General features: G+C 45.9%; 1 protein-coding gene across 1 annotated transcript in view; it reads left to right on the forward strand.

Moving 5' to 3' along the window:
• The window catches only part of PRKCH (protein kinase C eta), a 112,769-nt gene that overhangs the window by 18,071 nt on the left and 74,282 nt on the right, over positions 1-20,416 (forward strand). Inside the window, exon 2 of the mRNA XM_079994357.1 lies at positions 14,901-14,964. Coding sequence (XP_079850483.1) covers positions 14,901-14,964 — 64 coding nt within the window. The remainder of the gene's footprint in view (positions 1-14,900; positions 14,965-20,416) is intronic.

Below are 20,416 nucleotides of genomic sequence, written 5' to 3' on the forward strand. Positions count from 1 at the left end.
TGCCCTACAGCTGAGGGGGAGGGCGGCGGGCAGACGGTTTGGGGCAGCGTGGAGCCTGTGGGCACCCAAGCCACGGCGTCACTCCCAGGAGAGATGTGTGGCTTGAGTGCAGTGAGTGCCGCCTGGCATTTTGTCACCACCCTTAGTTGTGACACTTGGGGTGGCCCGCCCCCACTGCACCCTCTTTCCTCCGCCCCTGCCTCCTACCCCTAGGGGCTGCTCCCTGGGGGTCTCCTGGGCTCTGCGCCCACCTGGCATGATTCTGAGCAGGCCATTCCCCCCCCCCCCATTACTGCCTCTGATTCCCACTTCAACTATCGTGTAAGGTTGATTTGATTCCTTCTCTTTGTTCCTGATCTTCACTCACTCCCTTGTTCTCAGTGTTAACCTTTATTAGGCTGCTAATGGCAACTAACTATGATGCTTATCTTCTACGTCCACTGTGGCTGGAGTGTCACAATTGACAATTTTTGCTTGTTACAGGATTCCTAGCCTGTAACAGGTGAGTGAGAGTCTACCCCATCCCCGCCCTGTATGATAATAATAATAATAATAAATTTTATTTATATCCCGCCCTCCCCAGCCGAAGCTGGGCTCAGGGCGGCTAACAACAATCAAAATAATCCAACGATTCTAAAAACATTTCATTATAAAAATTAATTAAAATCAAATTGATGAATTAAGGTTTATTTCTCTCCGGTTTCCATTCCTCATTCCCAGGGCTTCTGTTTATCAGGGAAAGAAGACCCTTGCTTTTACAAGTTGCTAGCAAATAAAGTACGGCTGCCACATGTGGTACAAAAGCCAGTGTGGTGTAGTGGTTAAGAGTGGTAGACTCGTAATCTGGTGAACTGGGTTCGATTCCCCGCTCCTCCACATGCAGCTGCTGGGTGACCTTGGGCCAGTCACACTTCTCTGAAGTCTCTCAGCCCCACTCACCTCACAGAGTGTTTGTTGCAGGGGAGGAAGGGAAAAGAGAATGTTAGCCGCTTTGAGACTCCTTTGGGTAGTGATAAAAGCGGGATATCAAATCCAAATCCAAACATGTCCGCAATTTCCTGGATATCGCTGGGATTCGTCCTTCAAAAGTGATGTCTGGGAGGAATTTTCTAATATCGCTTGAAATGTCCAGGAAAACCCAGGCATATGGCAGCCCATATCCTATGTGTTGGTTGGGCAAACCATCAACAACTTTTGTTTCTGGATTTTCACTTTTTGAAATATGGCAACCCTAAAACAGCTTTGTAGCTTTGTTTCTGGTCTAGTTGTTTATCTTGGTATCATTGCGTTCCCTTTTGGCAGAGAAACATCCTTGAGTCATGTATCTGGATCAACTTGGCATACACAGCAGGGTTTTGTTTAAAGCTCACAATCTGGTCCCACCCTAAAGGGGGCTCGTAAGAGAAGGCAGGTTGAATCTGAATACCAGCGGCAGGGAATTGCAGGAAGGGAAAGCACTTTTGTGCTCTAGCTCTGCTGGTGGCCATCCTGCGGGCACTTGGTTGGCCGCTATGAAAACAGCAAACTGGACTCGGTGGTTCATTTGGCCTCATCCTGCTGGGCTACTCTTCTATGTTCAGCAAGAGACAGCTGCCCTGGGCAGCAGATGATAAGGGGTAAGGCTGGGAGATACATCCATATATCGCCCAAAACATTGAAGTCCATATCATAGTATCAGTTTCATAATATTAAGTCTGGCAATATATCGTGAATCGTGATGTGTGTGTGTGCTATGCAAACAACACAGTGGGGGGGGGGGCTGTGAAGCCAGCCATTGCTTCTCTCGATTCCTGCAGCCTCTGTTAACTGAATCATAAGTACAGGTGCCGGCAAAAATCACGAGGTCCATCCTTATTTCAGACATTGTGATATATCAGTGTATTGTGATATATCATGATATTGAAAAGACAGATATTGCCCAGGGGTGTGGAGTGATCACAGCTATATGTAACATGGAGCCTGGCCTGGCCTCCTGGCCTCAGGTGCGCTGTGCTGTTCGTTTCCTTGTTTTGAAGTGAATTTCAACTGCTTTTGTATGTGGAATTGGGGAACCTGCCATCTCGTCCTTTGCCTCGGGCAGCCAAATGTCTTGGGCCTGGCCTTGTGCAAACACCCTGCGATTGGAATAGTTCTTCCCTAAACAGGGCTGCCTTCAGATGTCTTCTAAAAGTCAGGTGGGAGGGTGTTCCACAGGGCGGGCACCACCACCGAGAAGGCCCTCTGCCTGGTTCCCTGTAACCTCACTTCTCGCAATGAGGGAACTGCCAGAAGGCCCTCGGAGGAGGACCTCAGTGTCCGGGCTGAACGATGGGGGTGGAGATGCTTCCTCAGGTATACTGGGCCAAAGCTGTTTAGGGCTTTAAAGGTCAGCACCAACACGTGAGCAGCTTGCTTGCAGGACCACAGAAATGGCTTGATGATGGATGAAAGATGCAACTTAATGACACCATGTCATGTGGTTCAGAAACTTGAGCTCTAAACAGGGTCAAGTTCAATGTGTTATCATTCATCTATAAAGTCCTGGACAACTTGGTGTGGTTCTGTCTCCAATATTGCCTTAACCCATTTTTATCCACTCAGCCGCTTTGTTCTGTGGAACTGGCACTGCTACAAGTGCCACAAAATGATCATTCTGCATTTGTAAGAAATAAATCTTTGGAACTCCCTGTCTATTGATATCAGGCAGGTGCCTTCACTGTATAGTGGTACCTCTGGTTATGTACTTAATTCGTTCTGGAGGTCTGTTCTTAACCTGAAACTGTTCTTAACCTAAAGCACCACTTCAGCTAATGGGGCCTCCTGCTGCCACTGCGCTGCTGTTGCACGATTTCTGTTCTCATCCTGAAGCAAAGTTCTTAACCCGAGGTAATATTTGCTGGGTTAGCGGAGTCTGTAACCTGAAGTGTATGTAACCTTAGGTACCACTGTACTCTTTTCAGCAAGGGCTGAAAACATTTTTGTTCAGACAAGCCAGATACGGAGAACGTTGTGTTTTAATCTGTTTTTAGTCTATCGCTATTGGTTTTTTTTGTGGGGTTTTTTATTGTTTTAAATACATAGTTGTTTTAAACTGCTTTTACCAATAATTTTATTGCTTTAATTTTTTTTTTGTAAACAGACATGAGGATTTTTCCTATCATCAAGCAGTGTATTAAATCAATAAATTTAAAGCATGTGGGGAGGAACAGTAGCTTACTTTCCAGCACCCTTAACAAACTACAGTTGTTCCCTGAATTCTTGGGAAACGTCATGTGCTTTAAAGGCATGGACAAAGTCTAAAGAAGAAGAAGAAGAAGAAGAAGAAGAAGAAGAAGAAGAAGAGGAGGAGGAGGAGGAGGAGTAGTAGTAGTAGTTTGGATTTGATATCCTGCCTTTCACTCCTCTTCAGGAGTCTCAAAGCGGCTAACATTCTCCTTTCCCTTCCTCCCCCACAACAAACACTCTGTGAGGTGAGTGGGGCTGAGAGACTTCAGAGAAGTTTGATTAGCCCAAGGTCACCCAGCAGCTGCATGTGGAGGAGCGGAGACGCGAACCCAGTTCCCCAGATTAGGAGTCTACCGCTCTTAACCACTACACCACACTGGCTCTCATAGGGGCTATGGGTAGAGTAGTAGAGCTTAGATGGAGGGTTCACCCCCCCTTTTTTGCATTTCTCAGTGACCCACCCCATTCTGCATGAGATTTGCTCATTTAAAAGTTGAGGTGGCCCTCTGCTGTGTCCATCCAAGTTACAGTGGTACCTCGGGTTACATACGCTTCAGGTTACAGACTCCAGAAATAGTGCTTCAGGTTAAGAACTTTGCTTCAGGATAAGAACAGAAATCGTGCTCCGGCAGCAGCATTCAGCCCCATTAGCTAAAGTGGTGCTTCAGGACCTCCGGAATGAATTAAGTACTTAACCCGAGGTACCACTGTACACTGAATATCTGAACAAGCACAAATCTGCCCCTTTGTGAGTAAGAAAAGTGTCAGCTAACTGGCCTGGTCAGGCAGGATGTAGCACTCAGAGACGTGGTTAACACCCATGTGATTACACAGAGATGTCGCACGGTAACGTGAAATGCACCTGGTCCCAGCCAAGACTATGCAACGTCCACATTCAATGTGGTTACTGCAAAGGAGGGAAATTTCACTTGATGCTTTGCAGAGAGAGAGACACATTTTCTTCTTCTTTTTCTACGCAACTGGAGAAGTGTCTTCTATGAAAGACAAAGGGGCCCAGCACTTGCAGAATTTTTTTTTGTTTTATTCATTTCTTAAAACCTATGCACCCCTTGATTGCAAAATAAAATTAAAAAACCCCTCAAAGATGATAAAACAATAACATCAAGGAAAATACGCAGCTATGCTTTAAAGCGTACCAAAGTTAAAATACGGAAACACAGCTTCCTAAGCATCTGTGTGGGCTTGTCTGAGCAGGAATGTTTTCAGCAGTTACGTGGCGAGTTCCCGCCCCCCACCAGGATAAATAAAGACACCATGATTTAAGGTTAAATGGGCAAATTAGGCCACAACTTTATTGAATTCAGGAATGAGAGGCATTGGCTTAGGCATTGGTCCTATTGACTATCCGGCTCCAGCCCATTGGGCGAGCCCCGTCCGTGCCAGCCCTAAATAGGGCAGGCCACGCCCCCCCAGCCACCTGACGCGGGACGACACGGATGGGATTCCCCTGCTCTCGCGGGGGCTGAAACCAGCCCCCGCTCACGTGGGGTGGGCGTGAAGCCCGCAAACCCACCTCCTGGGCAGAAGTGGCTATGCCACAAAGAGTACAGTGAAGGCACCTCTTGATCTTGAGGCAGGGAGTTCCAAAGTCTAGGGACTGCTGCACTCAACAACCGAGTTCTCGCGGAATAGGTATTATGTGGCACCTCTCATAGTGCCAATTCCACTGGTTGAAACAGTCGAGGGGAAACATGTGTGTTAAGGCTACCTCTTAGAGATACTAGTCCCAAGTTGTAAAGACCTTTTACATTCTGGGAATCATGGAATTGTAGAGTTGGAAAGGACCCATGGGTCATATAGTCCAACCCCCCTGCAATGCAGAAATCTCATCTAAAGCATTCAGGACAGATGGTCACCCAACCTCTGCTTAAAAACCTCCAAGGAAGGAGAGTCCACCACCTCTCAAGGGAGACCATTCCACTGTCAAACAGCTCTTACCGTCAGAAAGTTCTTCTTGATCTTCTCGTAACTTGAAGCCATGGGTTCGAGTTCTACCCTCTGGAGCAAGAGAAAACAAGAATGCTCCATCTTCCATGTGACAGCCCTTGAGATATTTGAAGATGGCTATCACATCTCCAGGGACGCAGGTGGCGCTGTGGGTTAAAGCCTCAGCGCCTAGGGCTTGCCGATCGAAAGGTCGGCGGTTCGAATCCCTGCGGCGGGGTGCGCTCCTGCTGCTCGGTCCCAGCGCCTGCCAACCTAGCAGTTCGAAAGCACCTCCGGGTGCAAGTAGATAAATAGGGACCGCTTACCAGCAGGAAGGTAAACGGCGTTTCCGTGTGCGGCTCTGGCTCTGGCTCTGGCTCTGGCCAGAGCAGCGATGTCACGCTGGCCACGTGACCCGGAAGTGTCTCCGGACAGCGCTGGCCCCTGGCCTCTTAAGTGAGATGGGCGCACAACCCCAGAGTCTGTCAAGACTGGCCCGTACGGGCAGGGGTACCTTTACCTTTACCTTTTATCACATCTCCTCTCAGTCTCCTCTTTTCTGGGCTAAACATACCCAGCTCTTTCAACCGTTCCTCATAAGGCTTGGCTTCCAGACCCTTGATTATCTTGGTCGCCCTCCTCTGCACACCTTCCAGCTTCTCAATCCCTATATACAAAATACACTTCCATTGTGTCCCATGCTGTTTTTTCCCTTAAAATAAAAAATAAATAAAAATCCCAGCAGCATGCTTTATATTTCATGTCACAAATTTGCACAGCACTACTAACGTATGTGGCACTTTTACAGAATAAAGGGAATAATAGAAGCTCCATCCTCTAAGGAACTTCCAGTCTGAGGTATCCTGCTCACTGAAGAACTTTATTTATTCAAGAATTTGCTCGATTTGTATGGTGGACTATTGACACATGTTCTTTGAGCAGCTCATAGAATATAAATGATGAAATGCAATATTAAAATGTGGAATGCAGAGAGGAATTCAACATCATGCTTTTCTGACTGTCCCTCTGGAACAAGCATTTTGACTTGCCTAGTGAGATTATTCCCCCTCCTCTTCCTCCTGCGTGCTGCTTTGGGGGTTCCCAGAGCCAATTTTGGGGGTGCAAAGGGATGAGGCTACTGGTTGTGGTGGAACCCAGGAAGGCAGAATCGCAAATGCTGGTGACGTCCTGACTCGGGCTGTTGGTCTTCATCAGGCTGCTGAAAAATTTCCGCATCACTTGGGAAGACAGGCAAACTAATGCCAGTGTTCTGGAAGAAGCAAATATCACCTGTGTCAAAGCGACAATCCTTCAACATCAACTTTGTGGGACTGGTCATGTTGTGTGGATGCCTGATGATCGTCTTCCAAAGCAACTACTCTATTCCCAACTTAAAAATGGAATGCGTAATGCTGGTGGTCCACAAAAGAGGTTTAAAGACTCTCTCAAGGCAAATGTAGTATAAACACCCACAACTGGGAAACACTGGCCTGTGAGCGCTCCAGTTGGAGAACAGCCTTTGCCAAAGATGGGCTTTGCAGACGCTCAAACTCAGGACAAAGGGGAGAAATGTGCTAAGAGGAAGGCACAATTGGCAAATCCACACCGTGATCAAACCAATGTCCCCACTGTGGAAGGCATAGCTGTCAAGTGTCCCTTATTTGAAGGGACAGTCCCTTATTCCAGGGCCATGTCCCGCTGCTGTCCCTTATTGATGGATGTCCCTTAAATGTCCCTTAAATTTCAAAGGAAGCAGCTCCTCTCCCTCCCTCCCTGCCGGCCAGGGAGGAGGGAAGCTCCAACTGTGTTGCTTGGCTGTGTTGCTCACCCAATAAGAAGTCTAAGAACGACTGGGGGGGTGGAGCTTGCATGCCTTGTGTGTGGCTAGTTAATGCAAGCTGAGGGGGTTTTTGAATGCTGGACGCCATTTTGCTGCACGTGCTGCTGCAAACTTTGCAGTGCAAAGCCAGGCCGGGGAACCATCTTAAGCTGAGGCTGCACAGGCCTTGTGGTGCATATGATTCAGATTCTATTCAGTTGAACCTCTGGTTACAAAGTTGGTTGGACAGTGTTCTCGAAGCTACCAGCATGAGTTTGACCAGATTGCAGGAGGACAGGAAGACTGGAGTGCCTGGAACAGGTGAGGCTGCAGGTCCCTTATTTTCAAGGCTGCTGGTCCCTTATTTTCAAATGTGTAAGCTGACAGCTATGGTGGAAGGACGTGTGGCTCCAGAATTGGCCTCCACAGTCACTTATGGACTCACTGTTAAGACCGTGTTTATGGAAGACATTCTTACTTGGCTATGAGTGAAAGCCAAAGAAGAAGAAGGTAAGGCCAGACTCCCTGCAAACTTGGGCAAATTGGTTGTTGACTCTCTGTACAACATTTGGAAAAATAGGGAGCTTCCTTGTACTACGTCAGACCGTTGGACCTGCTAGGCCCACATTGTCTGCAGACTGGCAGCGGCTCTTGAGGTCTTCAGGCAGGGGACATTCTCAGCCCTACCTGGGAATGCCTGCCACTGAGCTACAGCCTTCTGGAAGACTGCAAGTTCCCTGTCCCTGACTCACATGATCTGATACTTCGCTGTACAATTTCCCCCCTGCTCATAGAAAACCAGCACCACAGGAAGGACTCTAGCTTCACCACCACACTGGCATGCTAGCTTTCTATGTGCGAGGAATTTAAATTATGTATGGAAGAGCAGGTTAGCGGAGAGCTTTTGTCCCTGACAGGCTAATGTTCTACATGCAGGGATATCGCTTCGTACGAAGGTGTATTCAGTCATGGGCTTACTCCTGAGCAAACGGAGCGCACTTCGTTTCAGTCAGAGGTGAGGAATATGGCACCTCTTTTTAGAGAGAGGAGGATTGCGAGAATCAGTTCCTCACACACAGGGCCTCTGTGTGTGTTTGAACAGGCTCTCAGTATAATCTCTGTTTCTGGTATTATTGCTAAAGGCAACAGCTGCTGAATGAGACCCCATAATAAAAGCCTTTGGGGGTGGAATCTTGCCTTCTGTTCCTTTTGAATAGGTTTCAGGGGCCGATCAAACAGGTTTGTCAGGAGACAGAAGTATTTTATATGAATGCTCTAGCTGTCTTTGTAGGGTGAAACTCACCGTGGAAGCTGAGGGCAGACTTTTCTGAGTTACAACTTGAGTCAAAGCAAAATAAGGCGGTGGGGGAAAAGTTCACAGCCTCTTTGTCCAGGCCTGGAAGCATGTTGCAAATTCCTAATTAAACAGCTCAGGAGAAGCAGCAAAACTTAAGCAACTAGACAATCGGGTGCCTCCATTTTTCCAGACTTAAAGCTGAGGACAGAGGGGAAATTGGATTTAGTTCTCACTGAAAGGCAAACCTCCTTGACTGCAGCAGTTTTCACTGACATTGGGCCCCCAACCCCCAATTTGAATCAAGATGGCAGACCGAAATCTCACTTTGGCATGACTCGAACTCGTTGCTTCTCGAGATATTGTCACCAGACTTGGCATGAGTGACCCAGAGGTGGACATTTGGGCACCAGGTTCCATTTCAAATCAAGATAGCTGACCAAAACATGATTTTGCTGTGACTTCGCTTGATTTTTTGGGCACTCTCCACTTAAAAATCACAATATATTTTGGATTTCCAAAATTCCTCAGCGTCAGCAGGCACCCCCCACTTAGTTATATGAGGGGAAACTGCATTACAGAAGTCGTTTATTAGGAAGAATTGCATATAAACTTGCTTATACTGGGAGAAACCCAGCCATGAATTTTCATTAGGACTTTGAACAAATAAAATTTGCAAACTGACCTGGAACATCGATAAACTGAGGAAAACAAAAATGGACACATTTAACCAGCCCTACTTCTAGCTCAAAGGTCCAAAGGTCCATATAGTTAAAGCTATGGTTTCCCCAGTAGTGATGTATGGAAGTGAGAGCTGGACCATAAAGAAGGCTGATCGCCGAAGAATTGATGCTTTTGAATTCTGGTGCTGGAGGAGACTTTTGAGAGTCCCATGGACTGCAAGAAGATCAAACCGATCCATTATGAAGGAAATCAGCCCTGATGCTCACTGGAAGGACAGATCCTGAAGCTGAGGCTCCAATACTTTGGCCACCTCAGGAGAAGAGAAGACTCCCTGGAAAAGACCCTGATGTTGGGAAAGATGGAGGGCACAAGGAGAAGGCGACGACAGAGGACGAGATGGTTGGACAGTGTTCTCGAAGCTACCAGCATGAGTTTGACCAAACTGCGGGAGGCAGTGGAAGACAGGAGTGCCTGGCGTGCTCTGGTCCATGGGTCACAAAGAGTCAGACACGACTAAACAACAACACTTCTAGCTCTGAAACCTGACAGTCTGCTGCTTTAGCAAGACTCCTTGCAGTCTAGTGCGACCTTTAGCAAGTTTCCTCTGGTGCAAGCAAGGCTCCTTGCAGTCTAGTGCGCCCACTTATGCGTCGCCAAAAAAGCGGTAATGCATCTTTGAAAAAATTGCTTGTTCATATTTCACCTATCTTTGTATTCTAGAAACCTTTATCTCTTTCTCTCGCAAGGTCACCGCACATCTCCAAGAATCCTGGAGACAGTTGTTTGTTAAAAGGATGCTGGAAGTTGTAGCTCTCTTGGAGGGAAACTACATTTTCCAGGAGTTTTTTTTGGGGTGGAGACATGCGCTTTAATTGTACATTGTGGATGTGAGCGCGGTGCAAATGAAAGCTTAGTTTGCCGTCTTTCTCCTCCCCTTCTCATCACAGCAGTGAAGTTTCTTTTGTCGGAAAAAGAAGAAGCCAAACTTCATTTTCCCACATCGACCGGTCATACTTGCTCTACCACTTCACTGAGTGCCTTGTTTGGTTGTCAATGTGTTGCCCTGTTTTCTCAGTGTAAGGTGTGTGTGTGTGTGCGTGATGCTTTGAAACCCTCTACTGGTGATGACTAATCTGAAGCCAGTTTCTGTTACGTATGGGAGATGGGCCAATTTAAAAGATCCCTCTGCGTTTCGGTCTTGCAACTTGTTTCTCCTTTGGGTTTTTAAGGGGTTTTTAAGGCAGAATACATAAAATCATAGAATTGTCGAGTTGGAAGGGACCCTGAGGGTCATCCAGCCCGAACCCCCTGCAATGCAGGACTATGCAGCTGTCCCATACGGGGATCGAACCTGCAACCTTGGCATTATCAGTACCACGCTCTAACTAGCTGAGCTATCCAGGCATGCAGGTTCAGTCCCTGGCATTTCTGATTAAAAGGATCAGGTAGCAGGTGGTGTGGAAAAGGACTTGTGTCAGCCTGACAACCTTGTGACCCCCCAGATACAACAACAACAACAACAACAAGGCACCCTGGGGTGCCTTGAATGCTGGTCAGAGGTGCTGCGGCCAACACTGGCCTCTGTCCCTCTTTTCTTTTCTGAAGCCCTCTTGCTTCTCTGACTCCCAAAGGCTTGCACAGCAGTTTTTTTTTATTAAATAAATTTTATTAGTATTTTCCACACAACAACAACACGAAACATATCGAAAAATAACAATACACAACACACAAAAACCAACATCAGAAAAACTAAAAGAGCAACAACTAAAAAAAATCCAAAACAAATCCATATCTTACAAGTTAATAATATAAACACTAAAACAACAACAAAACATTGACTTCCACCAATCCCACAGCACCTCCTTTATCTCTCATTGTGTCTTCCTGTTTTCCTTATCATCTTCTATCCTAACATCTACATATAAATCCCTCTTTCTTATCCTTTCACTTCACAAGGTTATTCCAAACTCAGCCAGATTTCTGTCCTCGAACTTTGACTTTTGAGGTATTCATTTAGGCACTCCCATTCTTTTTTTTACTTCACATTTTGGTTTTGGTTTTATTATGTCTGTCAATTTGGCTAATTCTAAGTATTCTTGCAGAGCAGTTTGTTGCAGCAGCCCTGGCTACAAGCTCTCCAGGCAAATGGTGCCTCTGGAGCTGGCCAGGGGGTGCCTGGGTGCCAGGAGCTGAGGCGGCCTCAGAGCAAGCAAGCAAGCAAGCAGCCAGCCAGTCCGTCAGCCCTTGCTGTTGGGAATGGACAGACAAGTCCCAGGCCCCTGTGGGGCAGTGTAAGGAGGCACCTCTCTCTGGGGCAGCTCAGAGACCAGGGGCGGCAGCAGCAGCAGCAGCTGCCCAGAGGACTCCCAAGGAGAGGAGGCTGAGGGAACCCTCCACAAGGGAGGGTGTTCGAAAAGGGGTGAGGGGCTGCCAGCTCTGCAGGCAGTTGGGTGGCATCACTGGGCTCCTGAGCCCCACAGGGGGGCCGCAGAAAGAGTGTACTTGGTCAAGGGACTCAAAAAGGTTGAAAACCTCTGGTTTATTCAATGCTGGACTGACCCAGAGTAGATGCATTGAAATTAATGGGCTGAAGTTAGGACAAATGAAATATACTTGGAGTCGAGAGTGAATTTCATGCTCTTTATTCAGCTCTTAGTGGTGAGGAGGAATGGAAGTTCCCCCAGAATGTCTGCTTTATATACATCATTTACACAATGGGCCCCACGTGATTGGCTAATTCCGAGATTCTCCTGTAGGCCAATCAGGTTGCGGATTCACTTCCACCTGGAGCTGGATTGGGTGGCTCCTGTGGACGAATCAGACTGTTGCATTCTGAATCCTATTGTTCTAGGACCAATCAGAATGCTGCATTCTGAATCCTGTTGTTCTATGACCAATCAGACTGCTGCATTCTGAATCCTATTGTTCTAGGACCAATCAGACTGCTGCATTTTGTATCCTATTCAACTCAGTACATAACAACAAAGCAGCTTCCTCTGTGCAGCTTAGTAGTACAGAGGACATGACTAGTTGTAAGTTGTTGAACTGGGCATTCTGGCAGCAAGCGGCTGTTCTTTACTGCATTTGCTAAGCATGCTGAGATGCTTGCATTGAAGGGGGTTGGGCTAGTTGACTCTCAGGGTCCCTTCCAACTCTGTAATTCTGTGATTCTATGAGTGAGAGAGAATTCTGCCCACTTTTGCTCTCACCCTACATGCCACTAGTGTCAGCCCCTGTCCATCACTGATATGCATCCCCCAACAGATCACCCTTGTGGGAGTGTAGTCATCGTCAGAAAAAAAATATGTCCCCAACCCCTGTCTTATAAGTTTGACCTTAAACCATCTCCTGAGACAGCTGAACTTTTGTACAGGAGCTTCAGAAAAATGGCATATTTCCCTCCATGCTAAACTTCAGAGCGAATGGGCAGAGTTGTTTGGGTTGGGTGCTTTTCCTCGTTTTTTTTTTTGTTTTTTTTAATTGTGGCTTGTTAAAATGAAACACTTATTTTGGGTCTGCTTGCAAGTCAGGGCATGAGGACAGGCTGTGGGAAGAGGCTGAGTCATCCTCCAGAGAACTTTATTTTCAGAATCTTTCAACTGTTGCGAATATTGCATGCAGCGTGAGGCTTATGTTTACATTTATCAGCTGTGATTAAAAAAACAAATTAACCGGGAGCTTTTTATAGATAGCACGCGATGGGGTGACTTGAACTCTGCAGATCTCAGCAGAATCGCACTAAAAAGAAAGCTAAAGAAATTTTTTCCAGATTATTGACCTGTATTTTGCTCAAATAACAGCTGAAAACTAATGGAGTGTGTGTAAAGACCTGTGGGAAATAAGCTAATGGTTTTATTTAAAACAGGGGTGAGCAGAAACTGGATTTGCAGGGTCCGGTTTTTTCTAAAAAACCTAGAACCACAAGTTCCATCAACAGAATCCAGATGTAAGATGTTGGCTGGGAAACAGAACTAATTGCCTGTTACTAGTGCTTGGAATGCCCATTTTAAAAAGGAACTAGGTGTAGTTCAAGTTCGTCCTGTTCAAAAATGAATTCGTTCTGGTTCCAGCTAGTTTCTAAAAGTTCAGTCTTGGCAATCTCAACCCCCCTCCCAGCATCCAGATTGTTGCAAACTGCTGTGCCAGTTTCAGAAAGTAAATCAGGGACCACACACAAGTAATACAGTGTATGACTGGCAAAATATCAGCAGGTGAAGCTTTCACCATAATCATATTTCCATGCTAAAAAAGAGTTAACCTGTTTAATTTGGGCCATCCACACAAGGTGTCATTTGCTTTAATCCTGTGCTTCTTGCGGCAAGCTGTTCCTTTTGGAAGAGAGCTACTCTCTTCCTCAGGGAAGATACAGGAAATGCCTCACATTCCTGCTTTCTGTTGCTTAGCAACAGTGGTTTAGTGACTAAGCATCCTTAGCAAAAGTAGCACCTCCCTAGCTGCCTAATAGGTCTTGGAAGGTTGCCTCCACGCTTTACTTTCTAACTTCCTTTATTTGCTTGTTTGTTTTGTTTCTTTGTTTGTTTAAAGTGAAAGCTGTGAGTCTGGGGGCCCTGCTGGGGTGCAAGTAAGGAGGAAATGATTGTGAAAATGACCAGAAATTGTTCAAAGGTGAACCTGATTCTCCTTTAGTTCACCCAGCCAAATTCAGAAATTTTTGAGCTTCAAGGCAGGGCCTATTGGACACCTACACAGCTATTGCCTATCATTATTCCCTCTGTTTCTAGTGTTTCGGCTGTGAGTTTTAAACTGGCTTATGTAGCCAAAATAGCACTATCCATGCCCAGGCAGATGGCCATCCAACCTGTGCTTATAAATCTCCAAGGAAGGAGAGTCCACCGCCTCCCGAGGGAGACCATTCCACTGTTGAACAGCTCTTACTGTCAGAAGGTTCTCCCTGATATTTAGTTGTAATGTATGTTGCGCATGCAGCCTTAGTTACAGACTCTGTTAAGCTAGGGCACTTCCTGAAACAAACAGTAAAGGTAAAGGGACCCCTGACCATTAGGTCCAGTCGTGACTGACTCTGGGGTTGCGGCGCTCATCTCGCTTTATTGGCCACGGGAGCCGGTGTACAGCTTCAGGGTCATGTGGCCAGCATGACTAAGCCGCTTCTGGCGAACCAGAGCAGTGCACGGAAACGCCGTTTACCTTCCCACCGGAGTGGTACCTATTTATCTACTTGCACTTTGACGTGCTTTCGAACTGCTAGGTTGGCAGGAGCTGGGACCGAGCAACGGGAGCTCACCCCGTCGCGGGGATTCGAACCGCCGACCTTCTGATCGGCAAGTCCTAGGCTCTGTGGTTTAACCCACAGCGCCATACATGAACAGAAATGCTGCTCTCTTGATTTGCCCCCCTCTTCTCTGTATTTTGTGCTGCGTCCCTCTATGCCAAAATATGTTCGAAAATACCTGTGTATTTGCAAAAGCATGCAAAATTCATTGCAAAAAAAAAAACGTGTACAGGATGCAAAATTGCTTAGAAAAATCTACTTGTTGGGAGAAACGCAGATGATTTCTGCTGAGTCAACTGGGAAAACAAGAGAAACTGAAATGGATTGATTTGTCCACCCTCCAATTAGCACTAAACTTGGTCTGGAAAAACAAAAGCCCTGATCTTAACTGGTGGCAGGGAGCTGAAAGCAACGGTCTAGTCCGTTCCTATAATGTGATGGTTGAGATTTTCACAGTGTGGGGGAAAGCAGTCTACAAATATTGGAAATAAACCAATAAAATGGGAGTGAGGAGGACCATATACACTACTTTGAGCACACTTGGGAAAAAGTAGGGTATAAAGGGAAATGCAATAAATAGATATCTTTCAGAGTTATAGTAGGGGACCTTTCATGCCTTTGGGCAGCTTGCATTCAATAAATTAATTTAAAAATGATGATGATGATGATGATGATGATGATAAATTCTCCTTTTTTTACAGGTGGACCTGGAACCAGAAGGGAAAGTGTTTGTAGCAATAACTCTCTCAGGAAGCTTTACTGAAGGTAAGAGGAATACCATTCCCCCCTTTACCTGCCAGTTATATTTTTAGAGCTTACACAGAACACACCATTAGCCTCTAGTTGCTGCAGTCGAGAGTCTCTCCTGTGGCCACTGAGCAGAACGTAAGGATGTCATAATTGCCAGGGGTTCACATAGCTTAAGCATCCTTGTTGGAATAACAGCAGGAGATACCTGGATGGGAGCAAAGATCTCCTTTAACAAGCTCAAGCTACAGAGCGAGTTTGAAGGGCACATCTGAGCCCTGGCGCTGTTTTTTTTTTATTTTAAAGAGGAGATTCGGAAGGGGGGAACTGAAGATGGAAGGTAGATGCGCTAGGAAAGGAGAGGGTGTGTAATCCTTTCATTCCTGCTGTCTCTCATGCCTTCGGGTGGATCTGGGGCCTGGAACAAGTCCTCTGCAAGGAAAATTAAGAACAGTTTGGTCTCTTTTTTTCCTTTTATCATTTTTAGTAAGTTTTCCATTTTTTTCAGTATTACATCATAACAAATAACATGATTCACAATTCCAAAATTTCCCCATTCCCTTCGGACTTCCCTCAACCGCCTTCTCTGGTTTATTTCAAAATAATATCATTTCCTGCATATTTCCTTTTTCACTCCTTTTTTAAAAATATATTTTAACTTATAAATTATATATATTTTTTGCTAATTGTAAATGATTATTCAAAACCTGCTAATGAGTCCAGTTCTTTGCATTGATTCTTTACATAGGCTGAAAATAGTTCACAGTCTTTCTTAAAGGATATTTTTGTCCTTATTTCAAAGTCTTTCGGTTTTGCCATTTTGGTGTATTCCCTAAGTTTTTCTTGCCATTCTTCTTTGGTTGGTATTTTATTGCTTTTCCACCTTTGTGCCAGTAGCATCCTTGCTGCGGTTGTAGCATACATAAAGAGTTTTTGTTTGGTTTTGGGCAAATCCTGACCTATGATTTGGTCTCTTTCATTCAGGAACAAAAAGGCAAGTAAAGAGATAAAAGTTTAGAAAGTTATGCATAGCAAAGAAGAAGAGTTGGAACCACAGTTACAGTAACTCCCATGAATGATGGGAGGTTCAGGAGACGTAAGAGGAAGAACCTATTGAGGCTTCTCAGCGACAGAGCATTAATAGCAAAATAATAATAATAATAATAATAATAATAATAATAATAATAAATTATTATTTATACCCCGCCCATCTGGCTGAGTTTCCCCAGCCACTCTGGGCGGCTCCCAATCAAGTGTTAAAAACAGTACAGCATTAAATATTAAAAACTTCCCTAAACAGGGCTGCCTTCAGATGTCTTTTAAAGATAGGATAGCTGCTTATTTTCTTCACATCTGAAGGGAGGGTGTTCAACAGGGTGGGCACCACTATCGAGAAATAATTTATTATTTATACCCCGCCCATCTGGCTGGGTTTCCCCAGCCACTCTGGGCAGCTTCCAAAAGAACACTAAATTACAATAACCTATTAAACACTAAAAGCTTCCCTAAGCAGCACTGCCTTCAGATGTCTTCTAAAAGTTTGGTAGTTATTTTTCTCTTTGACATCTGGTGGGAGGGCGTTTCACAGGGCGGGTGCCACTACCAAGAAGGCCCTCTGTCTGGTTCCATGTAACTTGGCTTCTCGCAGTGAGGGAACCATCAGAAGGCCCTTGGTGCTGGACTTCAGTGTCCGGGCAGAAGGATGGGGGTGGAGACGCTCCTTCAGGTATACTGGGCCGAGGCCGTTTAGGGCTTTAAGGGTCAGCAACAACACTTTGAATTGTGCTCGGAAACGTACTGGGAGCCAGTGTAGGTCTTTCAAGACCGGTGTTATGTGGTCTCGGTGGCCGCTCCCAGTCACCAGTCTAGCTGCCGCATTCTGGATTTGTTGTAGTTTCCGGGTCACCTTCAAAGGTAGCCCCACATAGAGCGCATTGCAGTGGTCCAAGCGGGAGATAACCAGAGCATGCACCACTCTGGCGAGACAGTCTGAAGGCAGGTAGGGTCTCATCCTGCGTACCAGATGGAGCTGATAAACAGCTGCCCTGGACACAGAATTGACCTGTGCCTCCATGGACAGATGTGAGCCCAGAATGACTCCCAGTCTGCGCACCTGGTCCTTCAGGGGCACAGTTGCCCCATTCAGGACCAGGGAGTCCTCCACACCCGCCCGCTTCCTGTTTCCCCAAAACAGTACTTCTGTCTTGTCAGGATTCATCCTCAATCTGTTAGCCGCCATCCATCCTCCAACCGCCTCCAATTTGATTTGCATGCAGAAGGTCCTAAATTAAATTGCCGGCAACTCTGAAGCAGGCCTGTGTCTGAAACCCTGGAGAGATGCTGCCAGTCAGTGTGTGCACTACTGAGCTAAATAGACCAATGGCACACAGCCGAGCTCCTTCTCAAAGCCCAGGAAGTGCTTACCAGGGGGTAGGAGGTCTCTAGGATGCTGCCAAAGCCTTGTGCCTCCTTCCCCAAGTCAGGCGCCTTGTTTACCTGGCTTAAGCCAGGCCAAAGGGACTAGTGGGGAGGGCGACAAATGTTGGCCTCACACAGGGCAGCATATTACCAAGGTCTGCCACTTGTAGCACAGAAAAGCTAGAAAGATATGACTTCACTAGCTTCCCAGAGCAGTAGCTGTACTGGGCTGAAAAGATAAACAAATAAAATTCTTTTATTTATCTGGCACCCCATCGAACACAGTGGGGCTTACTTCTCAGTAGGCCTGCACAGGGTTGCAAATTCTCATCTGAGTAAGTTGTGGTGAAAATTGAAGCAGGGTGGTTTTAATTCCGTTTTAGATAGTGATGATGATGATGATGATGATGATGATGATGATAATTTTTATTTATACCCCACCCTCCCCAGCCAAGGCTGGGCTCAGGGCAGCTAACAAGCAATAATAAAAATAAGTTGAATCAATACAACTTAAAAACAAAATTAAAATACAACATTAAAATACTGAAACATTAAAATATTAAAATGTAGCCTCATCGCAGGAGGAGAAAGGAAAAGAAAAAAGAAAGAGGAGGAGGGAATCAAATTGGCTCCAAGCCAAAGGCCAGGCGGAACAACTCTGTCTTACAGGCCCTGCGGAAAGAAATCAGATCCTGCAGGGCCCTGGTCTCATGAGGCAGAGCGTTCCACCAGGCTGGAGCCAGTGTTGAAAAGGCTCTGGCTCTGGTTGAAGCTAATCTAACTTCCTTAGGGCCCTGGACCACTAGGGTGTTGCTATTTATGGACCTTGAGGCTCTCTGTGGGGCACACCGGGAGAGGCGGTCCCATAGGTACGAGGACAGTTTTGTCTAGGCTCTGCCCATTGGCAGTTTGCAGTGTCTGGCTGATGAACCCTAAGGGGGGGGATGCCTCTCTTGACAGAATTAAGGTTGCCCGCTCCTGCTGGAAGCATGCATATTGGCGATGATGTGTTTGAACCGTGCTTTGAATGCTCTGAAGCAGCCTTGTGCAACCTGGAGGCCTTGGGATGTTGTGGACAGGAGCTGAAGTTCAAAACGTCTGGGGGATGCCAAGTTGCTCTAAAGCACTAAGGTTCCTTGGTGAATTTATAGCGATGGTGAGATTTGAATGAGGATCTTCCCAGAACACACTCCTTTCGCTGCCATGCTAATCTAGCCTTTCTCTGTGGCTTAACAGAGCAAATAATGTTATGTGTGCAGTGGAATACTGACTCAGAATCTCATCCCCAGTTTTAAGACAAAAACAAATGGAAGCTGTAGGCAGCACAAGCAGATCCAAGGGCGTAAATTCAGAATTTACTAATGCAATTTTTATGGGGCTGGTTCCTGAATATTTCATGCTCGGCTATATTTGCAGAAGGTGTACCTACCTCTGAAGTGCAGAAGAATCTGTCTGACACGTTGCTTCCAGTCTGAGCAAGTGAGATGTGCTGGGAAATGCTGCCAAAGCCCCGAGAAGGGAGATGGGTTGGTGATAAATAATATGTTTTGAGAAGGAGACAGACAATTTTCAGCTTGCCTTGGGTCCTGGAGTGTATCGTTCTTCTCTTCTGCAAATGCAGAGCATGTTTTTTCACTTGTGGCTTTGGGCTGTGGGAAACTTCGGCCACTCATTCGTTTCCGTTCGCAAAGCTTTCTGCCACTGCTAAAGATATGTAGGTCACATCCGCATCGTACATTTAAAGCACGCGCGTCCCCCCAAAGAATCCTGGAAACTATAGTTTAACCCTCACAGAGCTACAATTCCCAGCAAAATAATCCATGACTGTTACAGTGGCATAAGAGCGCCCTAAATATGTGTTGTAAGTAATCCAGTGCCGAGGGCCTTCTGGCAGTTCCCTCACTGCGAGAAGCCAAGTTACAGGGAACCAGACAGAGGGCCTTCTTGGTAGTGGCACCCGCCCTGTGGAACGCCCTCCCACCAGATGTCAAAGAGGAAAACAACTACCAAACTTTTAGAATACATCTGAAGGCAGCCGTGTTTAGGGAAACTTTTAATGTTTAATAGACTATTGTATTTTAATATTCTGTTGGAAGCTACTCAGAATGGCTGGGGAAACCCAGCCAGATGGGCAGGGTAGAAATAATAAATTATTATTATTATTATTATTATTATTATTATTATTATTATTATCTGCTCAAAGGCGGAACATGCTTAGCAGCATGGGGAAACCTGAAGCACAGAGCCAAACACTTCCTCTCCTTAATTTGGCCCAACCTCATCCTTGCAAAAGAGATAGAGAGGAAAAACTGGTGTCATATGCAATGCCTTTGCCCAGGGATGCTGAATGACTTCTCTGCCTCCGTAATGACATTTTTTGGGTACTCTAAGATGGCAAGCTTTCACAAGCTCAGCTGAAAGTTCCTCTCAAAGAGTTGGTAACCTATATGACCCTTTCTAGTAAGCGCAGACTTTCCCCATTCATTGTCCAAGTGTTACAGCAAGTTATTCAGTTTCTTGTTTTATTTATATCCTGCCTTGCTCCCAAGACAGGACCCAAGGTGGCTCCGGACATGAATTAAAACAGGTGTAAAACACGCAATTACAGATATGGAAAATAAAACACCAGTTAAAGAAGAGAATCTATTTTTAAAAACGACACTGGAAACACTCTCTTTAAAAAAATGCAAAAGCACACTCACAAAAATCCCAACACCTGCTCTTAGGGGTTCCTGTGACAACAAGGAACATCTGCTGGGCCGCTGTGAGAACAGTATGCTGGACTTGATGGACCATTGGCTTGATCCAACAGGCTCTTCTTATATTTTCATGACATTTGAAATTTGCACCTTAGCTCAGCTTGCCATTCCAATTTGGAGTTTTCACACATGCAAACAGGGCGGCTGGATTTGCCTGCTCAACTTTTTGTCGAGAGAACCTTTTGCTTAATGCTTTTCCTGGGGGAATGAGGCAGTTGTCTGGGCATACCCAAGTGTTTTTACTCTTCTCCATGTTTTCTGATTATATGTCACCTGCCCATGTCAGTGTAGCA

Source organism: Podarcis cretensis (assembly GCF_951804945.1).
Source record: "Podarcis cretensis genome assembly, chromosome: 1".
NCBI classification, from domain to species: Eukaryota; Metazoa; Chordata; class Lepidosauria; order Squamata; family Lacertidae; genus Podarcis; species Podarcis cretensis.